This window comes from Physeter macrocephalus, chromosome 19, assembly GCF_002837175.3.
Source record: "Physeter macrocephalus isolate SW-GA chromosome 19, ASM283717v5, whole genome shotgun sequence".
NCBI classification, from domain to species: Eukaryota; Metazoa; Chordata; class Mammalia; order Artiodactyla; family Physeteridae; genus Physeter; species Physeter macrocephalus.
Window position 1 is genome coordinate 86,103,463 of NC_041232.1, and position 23,246 is coordinate 86,126,708.

General features: G+C 42.4%; 1 protein-coding gene across 13 annotated transcripts in view; it reads left to right on the forward strand.

Moving 5' to 3' along the window:
* ZNF236 (zinc finger protein 236) overlaps positions 1–23,246 on the forward strand; it is a 98,204-nt gene that overhangs the window by 407 nt on the left and 74,551 nt on the right. For 8 of the 13 annotated variants that reach the window (XR_008615920.1, XM_007126002.4, XM_055080348.1 and 5 more), the window contains exons 1-4: positions 541–1,252; positions 1,424–1,620; positions 16,320–16,462; positions 17,693–17,857. Coding sequence is in view for 11 of the 13 variants with exons in the window: in XM_007126002.4 (XP_007126064.2) it covers positions 1,251–1,252; positions 1,424–1,620; positions 16,320–16,462; positions 17,693–17,857 (507 nt within the window). In the remaining 2 variants the exon portion in view is untranslated. Of the gene's footprint in view, positions 1–540; positions 1,253–1,423; positions 1,621–16,319; positions 16,463–16,766; positions 16,804–17,692; positions 17,858–22,560; positions 22,640–23,246 lie in introns of those variants that run through there. The other 5 variants (XM_055080350.1, XM_024133941.3, XM_055080347.1 and 2 more) reach the window with 5 other exon arrangements.

The window sequence follows — 23,246 nt, forward strand, 5'->3', positions numbered from 1 at the left end:
CCGCCGCCGCCGCCCGACTGCCGGGTCGCAGGGTGCGGGCGGAATGATACCGGCGCGGCGCGGCCGGCCCCTCCGCCGGGCTGGGCCTACTTTCCTGGGCCGCGCGGGCGGGCGGCGGGGCCGGGGGCGAGGCGCGCGCCGCCACCCTCCTCTCCTCTCTCCTCTCCTCTCTCTTCTCCTCCCCCCCGTTTCTCCTCCCCCCTCCACACCCCGTCCTCCTCCCCCGTCCTCTGCATCTTCCTCCCGCTCCCCCGCCCGCTGCCCTCCCGGCCCGGCTGCCGCAGGTCGTGAGAGGCCTTTCTGACGAGAAGGCGCCGGCCCGGTGTGCGTCCCCGGGGGTGGCGGGCCCGGCCCAACCGTGCCGCGGCCCCGGGGGGGCGCCCGCGGGGGGCTCGGGAGCGGGTCCCCCCGCGGTGACACGTGGGCCGAGACCGTGCGGGGCTCGTGTCCAGGTGCACCGTCTTCCGGGCCCGGGCTCGGTGTCCCAGCGTCACCCTCCGCTGAGGCTCGGGACCCAGGAGGGCGGGCGCCCCGGGTTTCGGAAGAGAAAGAGGTCGTGTCTGGAAAGGAAGGCCGTTGCGTCCGTTCCATTTTGCCACTGCGGCGTTTGGGAAGAGAGGGGGAGAGACTAGGTGTAAGCTTAGCGGCGTTGTCAGTGCTCTTACTGCAGTTGCTGAAGTTCACGGGCATGGGAGCCGGGGTGCAGCGCCCGCGAGTTTCCGCGGGAGAGGTGTCGCTGGAGAACAGCCCAGGTGTGCACGTTTGTAGTTGGCTAGTGGCTGCTCAGAGTTCTCCTTAGTGGCTGATGGTGTCTGGAAGGAGGTCTTAAAGGCCTCGCTCCCTGATCGGGCCTTATTTTAATTTTTTTTTCGTTAATATGATTTATGCAAAAAAATAACGTAAAGTGTAGTGTCCCCCAGTTCTTAGTCACTTGGAAAAGGCTTAGGGTAGAGGAAGAATGTGAACTTTACATTGGAATACGGCTTGGGACCTCTTCTTCCCCCAGTCTTTCCTGTCTGACCAAATAGCATCACCGTTCACCTGCGTTTTCAGGTCCCAAACTGAAAAATAATTCTTTTCCTTACTCCCCAAGGCATTTCATAATTTTGTAGCTTCTCCCTCAGAGGCGTGTTTTCAGTCGGCCCTACTCCCTCCTTCTCCAGTGTGACTGCGAGGCGGGCCTCTGTGGGAGCCTTCTGACTGGTCTCTGCTGGTCTCCATCACCTGTCAGCCTAAGGCATCTCTTTCAAATGTAAATAAGATGGCCACACCCTGATTAGAACTATCCAGAGGATCCTTCATCCCTTTAACTTACAGTCCCACTCTTTGCAGGATCCTGATTGATCTGGCCTTCGTGTGACTCTCTCTTTCCTTGCCCTCGGTCCTTTGTTCCTGGACGAGGGCACGTTCGTTTCTGCCTCAGGGCCTTTGCTGTTCCCTATGCTGAGAATCCACCCCTTGCTCATTCTGGGCTTCAGCTTCTTGAGAGAGGCCTCCTTCCTCAGACTTTTCTGAAAGTTGCTGTCCCTGCCTTACACCAGTCATTCTCTACCACAGTGGTTCTCAGAGTTGGTTTATGGACCCCTGGGAGTTCTGGAGACAGTTTCAGGCATCTGCAAGGTGAATATTCTTGTAGCGATACTAAGTCCGTTGGGCTTTTTCACTTGGTTAACGATTGCACTAATCATACACAGGCCGTTAGGGGTGAAACTGCTGACTCTTTAGCAGGAGCCATGGTGGCCAACCCTGTGAGGCTGCGCTATATTCATGTATTTCACTCAAAACAACATATTGCAACAGAGAGAAAGCAGAAGCAGATATGAGCATCCACCTGTCTTCTGTTAAAGGAGACCTTGAAAAGATGTACAAAAGTGAAAACTCCTCTTACTGTTTTTTTGGAGAGTATGTTTTTCACAAAAATATGTATTTATGTTAACATGTAATAGATTTATTTTTCAGTGAATAAGTGTTTTGAAAGTTGCTCAGTTTTAATTTCTAATAGGGCAGTTGTCAATAGGTATAACCTATAGAAAGTTAAGGTCCTTGGGGTCCTCAGTGATGTTTAAGAATATAAAGGTATTCTGAAACCAAAAGGTTTGGGGACTGTTGCTCTAACAGTTTACGATTTTAATGTTTCTCATAATCTGAAATTATTTTGCTTGTTTTTCTGTGTCACTCATTATGAATTTTATTCTAAGAAAAACATGGAAGGTAGGAGGTGGGGATTTTTACACAACACCTATATTTCCCCTATATTTTTATAGGGGAAATAAGGCTCAGAGAGGTTAAGTGATATGGAAGGTCTACCCAGCTAGTAAATGTCAGAGTTGGATTTGAATCTACCTTTGAGTCCAAAGGGTCCGTTGCATTGCTCTGCCTTCATAACTGTAAAGCCCTACATGTGGGTTAATTCATTTATTCAGCAGGCATTTTGAAGCACTTCTTGTCGTAGGTGGGCACTGTGCTAGGGGCTGAGGGTGCAGGGTTTAAGAAGAGAGACGAGGTCTCTACCTTGGGTCTCAGGACAGTGTGTGTCCTCTGATGGCGGGAACACTGTTTATGGCAGCAGGTAACAGTCACTGGTGGTCTAGGCTTCCCAAGGAAAGTGATGTCAAAACTGAAACCTCCAGAAGTGATGAGGAGGAGGCCTGCTCAAAAACATTTCCTTTTTTTTTTTAATGCAACTTAGCAAAATGATTGTTATATATATACATATATTCTTTTCCAGATTTTTTTCCATTATAGGTTATTATAAGATATCGAGTGGAGTTCCCTGTGCTATACAGTAGGTCCTTGTTGTTTATCTGTTTTATATATAGTAGTGTGAATATATTAATCTCAAACTCCTAGTTTATCCCTCCCCCTCACCCCCAATCCCCTTTGGTAACCGTAAGTTTGTTTTCTATATATGTGAGTCTGTTCTGTAAATGAGTTCATTTGTATCATTATTTTTTTTTAGATTCTACATATAAATGATATCATGTGATATCTGTCTTTCTCTAACTTACTTCACTTAGTATGATAATCTCTTGGTCCATCCACGTTGCTGCAGATGGCATTCTTTCATTCTTTTTTTGTGGCTGAGTAATACTCCGTTGTATATATCTACCACATCTTCTTTATCCACTCCTCTGTTGATGGACATTTAGGTTGCTTCCATGTCCTGGCTATTGTAAATGGAACTGCTGTGAACATTGGGGTGATTGTATCTTTTCGAATTAGAGTTTCTCCGGATATATGCCCAGAAGTGGGATTGCAGGATCATATAGCAACTCTATTTTTAGTTTTCTAAGGAACCTCCATACTGTTTTCCCTAGTGGCTGTATCAATTTACATTCCCACCAACAGTGTAGGAGGGTTCCCTTTTCTCCACACCCTCTCCAGCATTTGTCATTTGTAGACCTTTAGATGATGGCCGTTCTGACTGGTGTGAGGTGATACCTCATTGTAGTTTCGATTTGCATTTCTCTAATCATTAGCGATGTTGAGCATCTTTTCATGTGCCTGTTGGCTATCTCGATGTCTTCTTTGGAGAACTGTCTATTTAGGTCTTCTGACCATTTTTTGATTGGGTTGTATGTTTTTTTGATATTAAGCTGTATGAGCTGTTTGTATATTTTGGAGATTAATCCCTTGTCAGTAGCATAAAAACGTTTCTTAAAGTAATAATTAGCTTTAGGACATAAGTAAAGAAGTAAGCCTCACCAATTACATAAATTGATGGGGGAGTGTTTGTTGAGCGCTTGCCTTTGTGCCTGGCACTGTCTTGGGAATATAAAGATGAGTGAGATAGGATTTTTTTTTTTTTATCATTGTTATTTTAGTTTACTCTTAATAAGCCGTAATGTGATCTGGATGGAAACTACATTTTGGGATCTTGTATGGCTTCTGTTTTTCCAATAGAATGGTGCAAACCTTTTCTCCCTAGCTTGAACCTTTAGTTGGTCTCCTGCTAAGTTTCTGTTTTCTGTTGAAGGGATATTTGTTAATACTTCATTTCCAGAGAGCTGAGACAGGCAGACCTTGAGCCAAATGAATAAACAATTCCTTTCTTGCTCGGATTACCGATTCAGGCCATTTTAGTTTTTCTCCGATGAATTCAGTAACCCTGTACTCTTCCTTCAAGGGGAGGAGACTGCTAGCATAGCTCACAGAAGTGGAGCTTGAACTTGTTACAGGGCAGCAGGGGAAGCGCTCTGAGGCTTTAAGGGGACTCTGCTTCCCTGGCAAAACTAGGTGTCATTGGTGGGTAACAGTTAAGGGGAGATAGATTCTGCTTAAAATAATTACTTTCTATCAATATCAGGTGTTGAAGGATGAAAAGATTTCTTCAGAAAGGAGCAACCTGTACTCTCCATAATCGAACTTTTTAGGTAGACAGAAACTTGGGAGTATTTAGTATTTTGAAGAAAGTGTGATTAGATAAGACACAAAATCTAACGATTTTATGATCCTGGAATCAAGTGGTGAGTTAACATGGGTTCAAAATCTTGGTCTTTGACACAAACCTAGTCTGGAAAAGCTATAGTAAACCTAATTCTTCGTTAGATAGAGTCAATTCAGCAGTTTTAAAATGCTTAATGTATATCAGCGTTTTTACATTGTCTCCATACGCAAAGACAGTGCTCAAGGAATTAGCAATATTTTTCAAACTTCTTTTTTGTGGTAGAACTCTCTCACGTGAAATATCGCAGCAAGACCTCGGGTGGTGGTGTTCACCCTTGGAGCGCATTATGGAGTCATGTGGGGAGCTTTTAAAGCTCTCAATGACCGGGCCTCATCCAGTGACATCCGAGCCTATGGTGGGACCCAGGCATCACGGCTTTTAAAGCTCACGGGAGATTCCACTGTGTGGTCAAGGCTGAGGCCACTCTGCTCAGAAGGAGGGAGGGAGGGAGCTGGGGCTCCGAGGTGCCTTCCTCTAGCATTTCTCTCAGCGAACGTGAAACCTGTTGCTTTTCTGGGTTAAAATGAAAAATGTATGTAATCTAATAAACTGCAGGAACAGACTGTGCTCTCTTAATACCTCAATTCTTTAACTGAATTCAAAAGCTCAGTTGCCTGTGAGTCAGACGCTAATGCAAACTAGCGAGGCAGTTAAAGGTAGTAGGTGATAGCAGTTAATAGCTGGCTCTGGGGTTTCGGAGAATTGGAGTTCCAGTTTTTTCCACAGGGGCCGGCTCCTACTTTGCTCCATTTAATTATTGCCATAGCTAATGATTTTTTTCAGGAGAAGCCAGAAATGTGTTTTTTGAAACCCCTTTATTATTGTATTTGGGTGACTAATTTAATTGAATAGGACATCTATATAGAAAAGTGCATAGATTTTAAGTGAAAAGCATCATGAATTTTCATACGTAGCCAGAACATTAGCAATACCTTAAAAGTTCCCGTTGTTCTCTCTATGAACTGCTGACCCCCACTGTCCTCTTTTGATACCGTAGATTTGGTTTAGCTGTTTTTGAGCTAAATTGAGTTCATAGTATGTACCCTTTTCTTTCTAGCTTCATTCATTCAATATTTGTTTTTATGAGATTATCCTCATTATATAGCAGAAATGTGTTCATTTTTCATAGTTATATAGTATTCTGTGGTATGAACATACTATCATTTAATTTATCCTTTCTGCTATAGATATTTGGGTTGTTTCCAGTTTGGGGTTATTACAAATAAGTGCTGCTTAGGAGCCTTTATGCGTTTCTGGGTCGTGGTGGGCAGTGTTTAGTGACTGTACCAGTTTACTCTCCCACCAGCAGGGGATTAACCTTCCATTTGCTCTGTAGTCTTTGCCTTATCACTCTCTTTGCACTTGGCATTGTCTGTCCTTTAATATTTTAGCCCTCCTGGTATGTGTAGTGTTATCTTATTTTGATTTTTAATTTGCAGTTCTGTGCTAATAAGGTTTTTATGTTTATTAAGCATTTGTTCTCTTTCGTAAAGCTCTTGTTTAAGTGTTTTCCCATTTTTCTACTGAGTTGAATGTTTGTTTGTCTTTAGTTAGTAGACTTTTTAGAGCGGTTTTTAGGCTTGCTCAGAGTTCAGCCGATAGTTTGGAGTTCCTGTATACTACTTATTTTTCTCCTCACAGCCTCCCGTTATTAACGTTGTGTTTTAGTGAATGAACAAATTTTTTGATTCGTTATTATAAATAAAGTCTATAGTTTACATTAGGATTCACTGTCTTCATAGTTTTGCCTGTTCCAGAACGGCATATAGTTGGAATTGTATAGTATGTAGCCTTTTCAGACTGGGTTTTACTAAGCAATGTGCATTTTAGATTTCTCCATGTCTCTTTATGGCTTGATATAGCTCATTTCTTTTTATTGCTGAATAATATTCATTATATGGATGTACCACAGTATATTTGTTTACATTTTGAAGGACATCTTGGTTGCTTCCAGTTTTCGGTAATTATGAATAAAATTGGTGTAAACATTCATGTGCAGGTTTTTGTGAGGGCATAAGATTTTAGCTCATTTGAGTAAATGCCAAGGAGCATGATTGCTAGATCAAACGGTAAGACTATAAACAGCTTTGTGAGAAATTGCCAAACTTCTCCACAGTGGCTGCACCATTTTGTGTTCTCACAAGCAATGAATGGGAGTTCCTGTTGTTCTACATCCTTGTCAGCATTTGGTATTATTGATTATTTTGGATTTTTAGCCCTTCTAATAGGTGTGTGTTATTGGGTATCTCATTGTTTTAATTTGCATTTCCCTTATGACTTATGATGTTGATCATCTTTTCATATGCTTGTCATCTGTATATTTTTGGTGAAGAGTTAACATGTATTTTTATTATTGATCCATAGGAGTTCTTTATGTATACTGCATATGAGTTCTTTGTACTTTCATGTTCACTCTTTCAGGGATAATCTTTTGATGAAAGAAGTTTTTAACCTTAATGTTGTCCGATTTATCAGTCCTTTCCTTTATGCATAGTACTTTTGGGACTTGTTTAAGGAATTTTTGACAATTGTAATCATGAAGACATTTCCCTATGTTTTCATCTAGAAGCTTTATTGTTTTACTTCTCACCTTTAGATTGATACACCAACCGAAACTGATTTTTTGTTATGGTGGAAAGGTCAAGACTTTTTACATGTGGATGTCTAATTAATCTGCACTATTGATTGAAAAGATCATCCTTTGTTGTGCTGTAGTATCACCTTTGTTGTAAATCAGGTGACTGTGGAGGTGAAGAATTGCTTTTGCATTCAATTCTCTTCCATTGTTTTTTGGTTTCTGCCTATTCAATTTCTTATTGTCTTAATTACTTTTAGTCCAAGTTTTGGTATCTGGTAGTGTAAATGTAAGTCCTCTACTTTGGTTTTCATTTTCATGGTTATCCTGATAATTTTTGGTACTTCTCAGTTTCATCTAGATTTTATTTTTTTAATTTTTTAAAATATGATTTGAGAGGTTTTTAAAAATATTTATTTATTCATTTAGGCTGTGCTGGGTCTTAGCTGCAGCATGCGGGGTCTTTTAATTGCAGCATGCGGGCTTCTTAGTTGTGGCATGTGAACTCTTAGTTGCAGCATGCATGTGGGATCTAGTTCCCCGAGCAGCAGTCGAACAAGGGCCCCCTGCATTGGGAGCACGGAGCCTTACCCACTGGACCACCTGGGAAGTCCCTCATCTAGATTTTAGAATCAGCTTGTCAGTTCCGTAATGATTAATGACACTGAGCATCTTTTCATGTACTTGTTGGCCATTTGTATATTTTTGGAGAAATGTCTATTCAAATCCTTTGTTCATTTTTTAATTGGGTTGTTTGTTTTTTTGTGGCTTTTGTAAGAATTCTTTAGCTATTCTGGTTACTAGGCCCTTATCAGATATTTGACTTAGAAATATTTTATCCCATTCTGTAGCTTGTCTTTTTACTTTCTTGATAGCATCCTTTGATGCACAAAGGTTTTAAATTTTGATGAAGTCCAATTTATCTACTTTTTCTTTGGTGTCATATTTAAGAAACCATCGCCCCTCACAGTCATTAAGCTTTTTCCTTTTGTCTTCTTTTTTTTTTTTTTGCTTTGTATGCGGGCCTCTCACTGTTGTGGCCTCTCCTTTTGCGGAGCACAGGCTCCAGAGGCGCAGGCTCAGCGGCCATGGCTCACGGGCCCAGCCGCTCCGCGGCATGTGGGATCTTCCCGGACCAGGGCACGAACCCGTGTCCCCTGCATCGGCAGGCGGATTCTCAACCACTGCGCCACCAGGGAAGCCCCCTTTTGTCTTCTTTTGAGAGTTTTATAGCTTTAGTTCTTAAATTGATGTCTTTGATCCATTTTGAGCTATTTTTTGTGTGTGGTGTGGAGTGAGGGTCCACCTTCATTCTTTTGCATGTGGATATCCATTTGTCCCAGAACCGTTCGTTGAAGAGACTGTTCTTTCAGTGAATGGTCTTGGCCCCCTTGTTGAAAAATCAGTTTGTGATGGAAGTATGGGTTTGTTTCTGGACTCTCAGTTCTATTCCATTGGTCTGTATGTCTATCCATGTGCTAGTACCTCATACTAAATTTCAAGTATACTTTACACTTAAGACATTTTAAAATAAATACATAGCCAGTAAAATTGTGAGTTCTTCTTGTGCTGCCTAAAATCACCTCACAGACTGCTGGTGGTACGCTTGTCACACTTAGAAAACACTATCTCTGCACATTTTTAGGAGATATGTAATTGCTAATCATTGTGTAGCAAACCAAGGCCCTGATGCTCATTGTTGCATTTATTGAAAATGCTTGGCAGAAAGCCTTTAGTGGGTGGGGTAAGAAGACGTGGAGTGAAGTACATAGGTATTGGGCAGAATGGTGAAATACAGAGATAGCTGCCTTTATTGTATTAATTTTCTGAAAATTATTATTTAGGGGAATGTCCAGTCTTTCTGTCCCACGACTAAGACAAAGGTCTTAGTTTAAGGAGATTACGCCTAAGTAAATATTAAGGCTATTTATTGTAGAAGGTAAAGCATGGTATGTGTCAGCCCTTTATGCCTTTATCACTCTGGGATGTCCCTGGGGTGCCACGGAGCTTGGAGGGTAACAGACATTGCAGGGATTGCAGTAGTGCTGGCTGGCCGGTATGGAACCCCGGCTTACCCTCTGGGGCAGGGGGAGCAGGCTTCTTCTGTAGCGCCAGATGGTAAATGTTTTAGACTTTGTGGGTGTTAAGTTCTCTGCTGTAACTTTGAATTGCTGTCGCAGCCCCAAAACTGCCACAGTAATACGTAAACCAGTGAGTGTGGCTGTGTTCAATGAAACTCTGCTTACCAGAAAGGCTAGACCCTAGTTAGTTGACCCCAATCTGGAAGAAAAAACAGGAATAAAAAGGAAAGTTGCATATTATAGCACTTTACTTTGGGGTAAACCTTCTATTGATACATAACATACAGAGAAGAATAGAAATTATGTTCAGTTCAGTGAATTTTCAGAGCAAGAACTTTCTTATATAGTCAGCACCCAGATTATAGGAGTTATATTAATAATTCCTATAATTATTTATATAATTTCTTAGATTAAGAATTGGGACGTTCACAGCCCCCTAGAAACCCCCATTATGCTCCATCCAATCAGTGCCCTCGTAAGACTAACCACTGTCCTGATATCTCACAGCCTAGATTAGTTTTGCCCATTCATTGAACTTTATAAGGTGAAATCATCTGGAATGTTTTCTCATGTCTGACTTCTTTTGGTCAATTTTCACTCTTTCTAGCAGTATATGAAACTTCCAGTTGCTGCATATCCTCATAAATCCTTGGTTTTGTCTGTCTTTAATTTTAACCATCCTCTTGGGCATGTATTTTACCTTTTAAAAAAATATTTTTCCTTTCACATTTATTGTAACTTGGATCTTCACAACAACCCTGTTGAGTAGGCAACGTGGAAATCACCCTCATCTTTGAACTGAGCGGTCGTCTGGGTTGCAGAGACCCCTCACTAACCGTCGGCAGGACTGAGACGACTCTTGAGACTTCACTGTCTCCCTGTTCTGTGACCTGTGGCCCATATTTTAATCTGTAGATACCTCTGTATTAAGATACATACATTAATAATAGCATGTGCGGCGCATGCATATTTTATTGGAAATTGGGACTACATCTCGGAGTGAACTCTCCACAGTTCTCCATGGCACTGTCTAGCTCTGCTTATTGCTGTTGTGGTGCTGCCATAGATTGTATGTTTGTGGAGATGAAAAACAGAATAGTGACAGCAAACAGATCAACAAGAAATTATCCTACATATGTATAGAAGATTAATTTTTTGCAGTGTCAAAAGAAGCGTTATACTCAGCAGTGCACTGCTGGATCATTCAAAGAAAAGCTCTGTTACGTTCAGACCTTAAGCCTAGAATTCTGTGTTTTGGCCAGAAGGTGAGGCTATAGATAACTAGGGTTTTGTTTTGTTATAATTTTAACATACTTAGTTTTGTTAAATTTGGATAATGTATGTGTAAGTCTGAATGTACATCTACGTGAGTTTAAAGTCTTTCTTTAAAAATAAAAATTTATAGGTGATAAAAGCAAATATGTGAAAGAGGGTTGATATTCCTTTTAAAAATAATAAGAGAAAATACAGTCAACTGAGGCATGAAAAGAAGACATCACACATGCAGATACTGCCATTGATACAGGCATTGAAAGCACATCTGAGTAAAGCTGAACTTGCTCCTGGGAAGCCTTGACTGTAAGAATAGGAGCAACCTGGCCCTATTAGGGACTGTTCATGAGTTTCTGACCAACTATTTATCTTTAACTGTCACGGATATATTTCATATCGTTTACCATGGCACCAGTACCAGTGTTTTGTCTCATTGAAACTACTCATGCTTTTGACAACTAGGGACTGTGGCTTGGCTCTCAGTTGAATATATTTTTATACTGAAAGAACATAAACAGGCACAGGCTTACAATTGGTATAAGATGCTGTTGATAAAATCCAAGTTCATCTGCTGTTTCTGCACTAGGCACAAGGTAGAAAGTGGGGTCTCATCACCATGACCTTAAGCGGTGTGGAAGCATGCTTAATTACAAGTTGAAAATTACTCCTAGTTCTGTCACAGGCTAATTGTGTGATTTTTGACCAAGCAGCTTAACTTCCCTGGGGTCTTGTTTTCCTTAGCTATAAAACAAGGGTATGGACTATATAACTCACATTTCCCCCAAGTAAATTTTATTTCTTACATTTTAATTTAAATCTTTTTGAATAGCTAATACATTATAATGTTTCAGAATTTAAAAATAAGGAAGTTCCATTTCCCAGCTCCATTCCCTAGTCAGATAGTTGCCTTTTATATGGGCAACTGATGCTATATTTTTTTTTCTGTAGTTTTACAGGGATATTTTATGCACATGTAAGTAAATGCACGGTATACCTCTGCCCCTTCCTTTCTTTTTTAAAGAAATGGTAGCATCTAGAACATACTGCTTTTTCCATGATCTGTATTTTGAGGATTACTTTTCCATATGAGTATATTTCATTTCCAAATGAACACCTACTTAATAGTATAAATAAATGCATTTGAATAGATAACAGGTAAAATTCAAAAAGTACAAGGGTCTTTCCTGACACTACCCACCTCTCTCGGTGCAGCCACTTTTGAGTTGACATATGTTTGTTCTTTCTTAGAGGAAAGCAGATGCTTATGGCTGGTGCTGTTAAACCAGAGTATTTGGTTTTCTGAGAGAGATTCTACCAAGAAAATAATGTAGGTGCGTTTCAGCTGGCTCTTAGGAGCCACCAAATGGCTAAGGTATACAGTTGGCCCTCAAACAACACAGGTCTGATCTGCAGGGGTCCACTTACACGTGGATTATCTTCGGTAGTGAATACTACAGTACCACACATTTGTGGTGGGTTGGATCTGTAGATTCGGAGGAACTGTGGATATGGACGGCCAACTGTAAGTTTCTTGGATTTTCGCCTGTTGGAGGATCTGTGTCCAACCCCTGCGGTGTTCAGGGGTCAACAGTATATGTACAAAATAAGAACAGTTAGTGCATATATAACAAGCTGGAAGAATATTAAAGCTAAGTTAGGTAATTTCAAGGTGGAGAGCATGAGTCAATGAGGCTAAAAGGAGAAGTCGACGTTCTGGTCTTGGAGCCTCAAGCAGCTGGGAAGAGACCCAAGGAGTCATTAGCCTTTGTCTTATCTCCACATGTTTAGCAAATATTTGTTAGGCACACATTCTATGCCAGGCCTCATACGACGCTTTGGAGATACAGGGACAAAGCAGACATACAACATACAGAGAAGAGTAGAAATTATGTTCAGTTCGGTGAATTTTCACAACGAGAACTTTCTCAAATAGTCAGCACCCAGATTATATGGGGTATAGTAATAATTCCTATAATTATTTATATAATTTCTTAGATTAAGAAATGGGACGTTCACAGCCCCCTAGAAATCCCCATTATGCTGCATCCAATCAGTGCCCTCGTAAGACTAACCACTGTCCTGGTATCTCACAGCCTAGATTAGTTTTGCCCATTTCACTTCAGAGTTTTACCCAAAAAAGCTCAGCTGTGCTAAAGCCTGAATGCTGACAGATGTGGGAGGGGCAGTAGAAAATGGGAGAAAAGAAAGTAGAAAGGAATTAAAAAGAAAGTAGTAATGAGGGGAAAGAATGGTGGAGATTAGGCAGGGTGGTACCGATTTGCAGTAGGGGGCTGACTGTCAGGCTTCCCAGAGGCCTGCTTGGTGACCTCAGAGAGCATTGTGGTGTCAGAGGGTGGCAGAGAGCAGGTGGTTGATGGTTACAGAGCCGGGCTCTTGAAGGGAAGTAGGGAATGACGGCAGGAGGGACGTGAGGCCAGTGCCTGTTGAGGGCAGAGGGTGGGGAGAGCAGCTCTAGTTTGGAAAGACTTTTAGTCAAAACAAAATAATAACAGGTTAAAAGTTTTGGGTTTAGTTACTTTAGAAATGGAAAACGCCTCATCAGGATTTATGGGTAGCTGAGATCTTAAATGCACAGTGCTTAAGAGTTTCAGCCGAGAGATGCGAATTTGAGTTAAATCCCCGAATGCTATAAATGCAGTAGGTTTTGCTGGAACTTGGTGTCACATCGTAGGTATTTTGCGTAGAAGAGATCCACCTAGGTTCTTCCAACTGGGGGTGTGGACGACCTTTGCCATGCAGATAAGGTGGCTGGTCTGATGTGCTGGGCCCGTTCTGGGAAGAGCAGTTTGAAAGCCAGCTCATCGTGTCCCTGCCGTCACACGCCAGGCCTGCCTGTGGGTAGTTACCATGGGAGAGCGCGGTCTGGAGTGATGGGTAGGGTATTGAGTAGCAAGGACGAGCATTAAAGAGGTGGCCGTGCTCCGAGACGGTTGATAGGCTTTTGTCCCCATAGCACCAGGAAGCATCATCTTGTTTAATCTGCACAACTCTGTGATAGGCTTTATCATTTTGGGGTGGTAGGGACACAACTATTATTATATACTGTTTAGAATCTCTACGTAAAGAGTTAAACTGATTTTGAAACTGGTCTTCAGGTTTTTCTCAAGGAAGCAAAGGTGCTCAATTTCTGATCTTTGTAAACCAGTTTTTGTTTAATTTTGATAGTGAAGTGGAATTCTTGGTGGCAGGCAGGGTGAGCAGTTGAGAGCGGTGGGCCTGTCTGTGTGTGAGGGGACGTGTGTGTGGGGACAGTCTGGGTCCTGCCCGGGGTCCTACCTCCGGAGGCTTCCTTGCACCAGTGAGATCTCATGACGATTCCTGCCCGTCCTCTCAGAGGGCAGAAGCACATAGGTGAAAAGTACTGTTCTGGATGAGCTCTTAGATTTGAGCACTGCCAAATGCAGGTGGCTCTGTGCTTATTCCCATTCTGTCTGGGGAACCAGTAGGAATATGTGTGGCCCAACGTCTCATGTGAAGTTCTAGCTGCCTCTTACAAATGCAGCCATACTCAGGAGGACTGATGTGAATTGATCACACCTTAACTTAGACCCCTAGCCCCTTAGAAATCCGGGGGCCCTGTGGCTGCAGAGACCGCTCACCCCCAGCAGTGGACACGTGCACGCGCGTGTATGTTGGCCTGTAGTTTTCTTGGAGTTGGTGGATCTCCTGAAGCCCATCCCAAGGATACATGAATTTCATAGACCTCTTTCTGAACAAGTACTCTGGGGACCAGACATGTGAATGAACTTGAAGAGCTGGTTCATAATTGGGGTTGTTTTGAGGCCTAGGACTCTCCCAGAAAGGGCCAACTCTGAGCAGAAAGAAAGCCGAGCGTGGGGTGAGCAACCCCCAGCCCTGGAGAACGGCTTTGCTCTCTCAGTGCCGAGAGAGACAGCCGCGAGGCAAAGTGGAAGTCTAGAGGTGCTGTGGACTTTCAGATTAGACTCAGTGTGGAAACTAAAACATGTTTTGTTTTGCTTTTTTCCTTCCCAGTTACACTGTAATTTGAATTGTTTTAAGTTTGTCTTTGAACCAAATTAATATTATGTTATCAACAGCGGGAAGGGACCTACTGAAAAAGTCATTTTATTACATTTGGAGCTTTGTTAAAGAGCGAAGTCTTGCTGCTTAGGATAAAACTATTTTCTAGAAAAGTCTTAATTCATAAGCAAAATGACATCATTTTTCAGTTTTAAATGTACAATTTTTTATCTCGGGTTTTATCTATCAATTGCAGTTAATTAAATCAAATTAATTCTCATTTTTAGATAACATATTAAGTAGTTTCAACATAGAGACTGTGAAAATTTCATTTTACATTTCATTCTACATCCTGAAATAGCATTTTAATTTTGCGTTTTAGCAATTAAGTTGAGGGGCTCTTTTCTTATTGTATTCAGGCTTTAGGTTAAAACACTTACTACTGAGTTCTTAAAACACAGTTGTCAACAGATATTTTTACTTGTGCCTTTAGTGTTTCTTCCCATAGTCCAGACTTTTCCAAAGGGAATAATACATCAATTAATGTGGTCCCAGCAATCATTTTATTTGGGCCTGGGGAGTCATACAACATTTTGTTAATAGTTTGGTGTAGAGATTTTGAATGTATGGGCTTTGAATGTGGATATAGAGTTAAGAATAAATGGAATAAAAATTATGTATATCTTTCCCTTAGTAGATCCACTTTGTTTCTGAATGAAGTTACAGTCTTGAATTACATCAGTATTTCTCAGAACTGGAATCGCTTTACTGGAGGATCTGCCGGGAGGATTTTTTGGAGCTCTTGTCGGCTTTCTCCATCCCCTTCTGCTCTGTTTCCAGCACGGTTTCACCCCACCTCCCATCGTTGGAATTTCACAGCTCTTGCTTTTAAGCAGATTCTGCTGTAGACCAGGAGGACTGTTGGCCAAACAGGGGACAGCAGGCCATGTGCTCAGAACAGGCATGTAAAGGTCTAGAGAAAATGCTGGAATGCTGTGTTCACCACATGGACGTTTGAGAAATAGAAGACATTCCTGAGCTTTATTGAGTCTTAAAATTAACCCCTCACCCTACTTCCAAATTTCTAATATTTTGGGGTCAAGTTGGATACAAAGAGTTGTACGTGACATATTTCTGTCTTTGTCTGGTTAATATGGATTGTATATTTGTGCCGAAATTATAAGACGTAGAGTATTATTTTCAAGAATTGAAGACGTTTAGGACATCTTTATTTTATGACGTTCTTGGTAAATTTTTGTGATTATTGCATATTTGTTCTTGTTTGAAAATACTTTTACGTTTATAGCCATTGACCTAAATGTAAGCACACTGTACACTAGAAGGCACACTGTAAAACCTGAGGATTGTTCAAAGCACTGCAATTCTTTACCTTCCTAAAACCATAACTATGTGAGAGAACAAAAGTTTTTGCCTTTTTGACTTTATCTTGCTTTGCAGCAGTTTTCAGAGGTGGATTGAATTAGAGAATCAGCGTTTATAGCTCTACTAGAGTTCTGTTTGCTGAGTGATTTAAGAAACTGGGTTATTGATGAACGCTCGAAGTGACTTAGAGCAGAAGCGCCTCTGTGATTTGTTGTGACTTAGAAGTAGTATGGAGCGGAGAGGCAAGGTTGAGAAACACGATGGCTTTTGTGTGTCGCTGAGTGGGTATTAAGCGTCAGGAGTTTAGTTTCAGGTTTCTAACAGTCCCGTTCACAGGTGTTAGACTCCTGTAGTCCCATGTCTCTGTCATCTCAACAGTTCTCATTTCTAACTTAAAAACATGTCCATTAAAAAAATTTAAGGTACCATTCGTTTCATCTGAAATCTCTCATAAATCTGACATAATTTGGTTTTGAAACAATCACCAAATAATCTAGTTTCATTTATGTGCTGAGAATAACAACTGGTATTTATTGTTTATACTTATGCAACCTTATAGATGGAGTTTTAACATTGAATGCGGAGAACACTAATTATGCCTATCAAGTTCCAAACTTCCATAAATGTGAAATCTGTCTGCTATCTTTCCCAAGAGAGTCCCAGTTTCAGCGCCACATGAGGGATCACGAGCGAAATGACAAGGTATGTATTTTACGAGGGACGTCGGAGACGTGAACGTTGGAACGGGGGAGCTGTGAAAACCAACATGTGAACGTTTTTCTTATTCCTAAATTGTGGAACATTCCATATTGTGTAAATAAAGACTTTAATGTTTTGTTTTTAGTTGTAGTGGTATTGCTACCCATCATTAGGTAATGAGAGAAAGTGAGAGCTAGTCTGGTGAGTCTAATGAAGTTATTTATGAGTGGACAAAGAAATAATCTTAAAATATGACTTTCTTCAGTAGTTTCAAGTTCCCTTATCTTGATGTGTTTTTCTCCAGCAGGGAGTGTTACCTTGAAGTGGTCTTGCATTTTAAGAAGGTATTTGAGATGTTTTAGATCTTATTTCCCCAGGGAGCAGCACTCTCTTAAATAGGGATTTGAACTCTCTTGCAGTGCCCCTTGTGGGATATGTCAAGAGGGTTAGTGTCCTAATGGAATGAGCTGCCTGATAGTTGGAAAGCGGCAGTTAAAACTACAGTGAAAAGAGTGATGGCCGACTTTTCTCTAGGTTAGGAGAATGTAAGCTAGTGAGCCATCTGAGACCAGAAAAACACCAGGGATCTCTTTTCTGGAGGACGGGGTCTGACCAACTCCAGCCTTACTTTCGGCATGAATGATGCTGCTGTAACTATGATAATGTGGTACTGACACCAGTACCCACTGGCGTTACTCTCCCAAGCTGAAAAATCTGAAAATACTGACCCGTTAGGGTCTTGATATTTACAAGAGAAATACCAGTGATGACTTTCTCTTTCTACTAGTAAGTGGCAGAATACCTTCCATTTGGGGGAAATTTTAGATAAAATCTAAATAAAATCTAGTGAAAGTTTTCACAATTACTTAGTTTACTTGAAGTGATTTTGTTTACAGCAGTGCAGTTGTCATAAAAGAAGGGAAAAAATCCCACCCAATGAGTTGAAGTGTCTCACTTTTATTTTCATAGCGGCTACATTCTGATACATCTATATGCAGCATTTCTTATTAGAAGTATTTTCTATATGGATGTGGTGTCTCCTTATACTCCTTTGAGAAATTCTGTAAGGAGCTTTACTGTGTCTGTTTTGGATTTATTGACTTCAGGCCCAGAAGGACTTCAGAAGTTCCTTAGAAAGCTTATCTGTGGATTATGGTGCGTGTTAATATTGGAATGACATTTATTGTGGAAAGATTGTGTTTCAGTGGCTTCTCGATTTCTTTCTCCACCTAGCCACATCGATGTGACCAGTGCCCCCAAACCTTTAATGTTGAGTTCAACTTGACACTTCACAAATGTACCCACAATGGGGAGGATCCTACCTGTCCCGTGTGTAACAAGAAATTCTCCAGAGTGGCTAGTCTCAAAGCACATGTTATGCTGCATGAAAAGGAAGAGGTAATTATTTCAGCCTATACTTTGTTCACTGATTTTTAAAATGCATCTGATCCTTAGGAGGATGTTAGGGTTAAACTAGTTTTTAAAAAAGCCTTTCGTGTAGGTCTCAAGGAGTCAGTTATCATTAAATTTGCCTTGGCTAGTCTCCAGGTCACTGGTAAAGTGTTCATTTCGGGGTCATGTCACCACCTTGGGGCAGAGACATTTTAGTGTGTAGTAGATTTGGGGGATCAAAGTGTGTCCGCAGTGGCTGGCAGAGGTGCCCCCCACTCTTTTTTTCTTAGTAAAAAGTAACTTTTTTAGGATTCTGAGTGGCCAAAAGTAAATTTTCTGCCTCTGAAGATGGTAGAATCTCCTTGCTTGGCTCCTGGATCCCTTGACACGTGGGAATTTGGGAGAAGAGAGGAAATTCATGATGACCCAAAGCAGTTTATGCACCACAGTGAATAGTCCTGAAAGGGCCACGGGCCTAGTCTTGGGACAGAGTGAAGGATGACAGGGCCGTGCCGCCGGTGTGCACCAGAGAGGCCTGCCTGCTCTTGGGACGGCGGGCTCACTGTGACGTGTATATACGGCTGTTGCTTAAAGTATTACCCCCCATTGTTACCACAGAAAGCTAGGGAAATGCAGATGTGAAAAGCAGTCACCCAGGGATAATTACAGATAACTATTTGCTGTAGTTTCCTCCAGAGACAGAAAAACATGCAGCGTTTAAATTGCATATATAAAATTTGCATCCTGAAAATTGAGTTTATTATACTTTGTATATCGGTTTGTGTCCTCTTTTTATGTCTTTAATTTTTTATATAAAATAATTTATTTTTATCTTTTAAAATCTTATTGTATAAGTAATACCTGTTTAGTTTGGAAAAAGTTAGAAACTAAAGATTAACAAAAGTAACATAAAAGAACCAATAATCACACCAGTGGGAGAGAACGCATATGCAGTTGACATTTGAACAACGCGGGTCTGAACTGTGTGGGTGCACTTAAACGTGGAGTTTTTCAGTCAGTATGTATGGCAGTACTGCATGGTGCGAAGTTGGCTGACTCCAAGGCTGGGGAGCCGTGGACGTGGAGGGCCACCCTGAAGTTATGCTCAGATTTTCAGCTGCGCGGGGTCGGCGCTCTAGACCCTTGTGTTGTTCAAGGGTCAGCTGTGTAGCCTTTCAGGCTTTTGTAATTTTGGCTATACATATACTTTCCATAATAGTTCTTATACTTAAGGATAGTTTTTTTAGTGCAAATACATACTGTTTTGTAACCCACTCTTTTCCTTTAATACCTTGTGAATACATCTTTTCCTCTTTCACTTACTGAATCAGGAGTGTTTTCCCCATGTCACTGTTTTAAATTGCTTTATTAAAGTCTTCAGCATCTGGATATAGCATCATGATAGTTTTACCATTTCCTTTGTTATTTAACCTTTAAGTTGTTTATACTTTTTCAGTATTATAAAAAATACATCTTTGCATGTATCTTTAATTGTTTCATTAGGATAGATTCTGGAGTTGGGTTTACTGAATTAACAAGGCTTTTTCAAGTTCTTCATAGAATGCCACTTATGTTTTCGAGAGCGCGTGCTGCTTTATACCTTCTCCTGCAGACTGCAGGCCTGCCTGTCTCACTCAGCTGTAGCGCTGTCCAGAAATGGCCATTGTTTTCATTTTAAAAGGTAGAAAGTGTTTAATTTTGGAATAAGTTCACACAGTGAGACTCAGACGGCAGAGAAAGGGTTAGAGAATGAGACGTAAGTCTCCATCAGGCCCGACTTTCAGTCCTCCTCCCAGGAGCTGCCTGCACAGCAGTCTCTTCTGCATCCTCCCAGGGGCTTTCAGCGCGCTTCCACATCTCTGCATCCCCAGCGATACCACCCAGTAGCAGTACTCTGTGCTTTTTCTTCGGTTGACCCTGTCTTAGGTATTGTTGCAGCAGCCGCATGTGCTGCATTGTATGCCTTGTATGCACCTGTGTCACGATCAGCAGGTCTCTGTGCAGCTTGTCTCTGCCCTTGGTGTGTAGCTGCAGTGAGCACTCTCGTCACTGACAGGTGCTGGGTCTTGTGATTTGCTTAGAAGTGCTTCCCAAGTGCACAGTCACTGTTTTTTAAAACCCCACCGTGTCTTGTGATGCAGGCCCGCAAGGTGTGGGGTGCGCCTGTATTTCAGAAATCCTGAGCTCACGCTCATTCCTCCAGCCCCAGTCCCTCTGCGCAGGGCGTCCACCTGCACCCCAGTTCCTGCTTGTGCGTCGCTTCCTCCACAACGGGGCGTGGCTCCCAGCAGCGCGCACGTCCCTCCCCTCGCGCGCTCGGTGGTCCGGTGTTAACACTGGAAGTCGTTTCACGGTTGCTTGGCACAAACCACTGTACGTGAAGCGCGTTTAGGATTTGAAGTCAGTACAGGGTTGTTGCATTCGTTTGCTTTCTCTTTTAGGCCTCCTTCCCATTCTTATGATCTGCGGCCCTCAGTTTACTGCCCTCAATTAGGGTCGGGCTCGTACGACCAGAGACAGCCCCATGTAGGCAGAGTAGGGCTTGAGGGCCGGGGCATTAGTCTTTGGACATGAGGGTAGTAGGTAGTAGCCGTCACAAAGATACAAACAAGGGGCACTCGGGAGACTGGCTCCTGTCTGTAACCCCACCCCATTCCTGGGACCATGTTCTTGGTTTTCAGTTTGACTTTGCTGTATTTCTCTTTGTAATGATAAACAAATGTTTGTATGTGTCTTATTTTACTTTTCTGGTTTATTATTAATGTGGACTTTAGAATTCTGCCTAATTAAAAATTATTTGGTATTTTAATTTTGATTGCATTAAACTTTTAGATTGTTAAAGGGGAGAATTGAACGTGTTTAAAATATTGAATCTTTATTGTCAAAACATTCAGTAATGTTTTGTTCAGATGGGTTCAGCACATTATTTAAATTTGTTCTTAAATGTTTTAACATTTTAAAACAATATCATTTAATGGGTCTTTCAGATATGTATTATTTGTTATCTGTCTATAGGAAAGCAGTGCATTTTTGTATATTAGTTTTGTAACCTGCTATTCTACCAGATTCTCTGAGTTTTCAGGTGTACAACCTCATCTACAAGTAATAATTAGGTGAGGAGATTTTTGGTTTTGTTTTGTTTTCCACCTAGTACATGGGGGGTTTTAAAGTAAACCAGATCTCACCCCTCAAATTTTCGAACAATTTTGAAATAGTTGCAGGCATCATGTTACTACTGCACCTCTAAATACTTCAGTTGTATCCCCTAAAAACAAAGACACTTTTCCTCATTATCACAAAACAGTTACCACACTCAAGAATTTAACATTGCTCTAATAATCCATCTTCCGACGTCTCCGTCGCGAGGGGCAAGGACTGACCTCCTGTGAGAGTAGGTGGAGAAGGGAGTTGTGAGCAGAAGAGACACCTCCGCCTTTGACCCGAGAAAAAGAGCGTGAGGACGGGCTCAGGTGGACAGGGGATGCAGGTGTGACAGCGGGAGTCCAGGCCCTTCCTGCTGGCTTAGGGCAGCTGTCCCTTTCTCGGTTTGCAGCTTCCTTAGTCTCTGTGTCTCAGCAAGTGTTTCACTGAGGTACTGCGTAGCTTTTGAAACCCTGCAATTTCCTGTTTCACATTGATTTTCACTCATTCCCTGCGTTTTAACCACAGCAACTACTGAAAGCCAGTTTCACAACGTTCGGATGTCATTGAAACTGAACAGTATTGAGCCAGTCCTCCGTGGGTCCTGGGACGGTTGTCGAGGGTTGTGTGTCTTCCTTTGAGGGCCCCTGCGAGTCTGTCATGGTCACTGCCGCCTCCCTCTTGGGCTGGATTGGGGCTGCAGAGGCTTATTTTTCTCTGAAATGGAGACATTGCCTTGTCCTCACAGAAGAATGAGGCGGTGGAGAGAGGCATGGGTGTGGGAAGCCTGCTTTTGGGCAGAGTGGGAGCAGAGCCTGACCAGGGACAGATACGTGGGTTGTGTTACACGTGATATAGGGGTCGTGGCTGCGAACGGACCTGTGTGGGTTGGCTGGGAGGGGAGCATGTGGCTTCTTCACAGCGCCTTTCAGCCCAGTAGGAGGTCAGATGGTTGTTTGCTCAAGGTTCCGGTTTACGAAGCATGTGTGACGGGATAGCGAATGAGTCAGGTGTTGGCAGAGGGTTGAAATGATGTAACATGCGGTCTAGGCCACATCAGCAAGGGGGTGAAGCCTGGGGGGGTGTGTGTGTGTGTGTGAGTGTGTGTGTGAACCCTCTGGGGGGCTCACGGCGGCGGGTGGGGTGCGGGGCGATGATTGAAGGGGTTCCACCTGTCCCGGCGCCCCGAGTGGACCCAGCCCTGGGGGTGATGGCGTAGGGCGGGTGTGCCCCCGAGCCGGGGCCCTGCACCTCTGCCAGCCGCACACCACCGATGCAGGCCAGCGAAACTGCTGTGCTCCATCCTAATGCTTCTTCAGATACACCTTTAAAATTTTTCTCTACCTCCTCCATAACTGGAAAGAGAAATAACGGTAATTCATCATTTCCAGACACTCTTAGGTTTTTATACATTATTTTCAAAACCTTCCCTTCATTCTATTTTCTCTTCCACACCCTTTGTCCAGATTCTTTTCCAGATCGTCCCCCAAGTGGAGCTCACAGTCTCTGATGTCTGCTTTTACCCCGTGTGCTTATGTCGGTTTCTCGTTGCTGTGACGTTGTCTCCTGAGGTGGCAGCCCCGTCATGCGCAGCAGCTGTGACGGCAGCTTGTGCAGCCTGGTCTCATCTGAATCCTTGTTGCATTGGTGAAGCTCCAGCTGTCTTTGTCTTTCACTGTTGTAGGAACGTAAGCAGTTCATAGTTTCTGACTCCAGATTTTTTTTTTTTCCAAAAGGCCTTCGAGGAACATAAACAGTTCATAGTTTCTGACACCCAATTTTTTTCCCCAAAAGGCCTTTGAGAAGCGTGTATTTTCCGAAACCAGTTGACTTTCATTTCTATTACTAATAACCTGTCTTCTATTTTCTCTCTTGGAATATAACAGATTCTCTCTTAGATCAATTAATAGTCACAGGAGAGGAAAAGGGTTGGAATAGTCAGAAGAGAGGCTTTTGTGTAACTGTGGTTTGAAGCTGGGAGTGGAAGCTGTGAAAATGCTTTATCTTCTTGCCCTTGCGCCACTGTGCTGCCGGGGAGGAGGCTCTGGAAGTTGAGAGTGATATTGAGTAACTCGACCTTAGTAACCCCATGCTGAACAGGAATTCAGGACTAGCGGTTTCACATGGGCAGAGCAACAACAACAAAGGTTTGCAGTGCTTATTTCTGATGGGAAAACGTGCTGGCAACATGTAAAACTCGGGTGCTCTTTTTAAAAACAGGGTTGTGTGCGGGTGCAGGTTCGGAGTTTTCCTC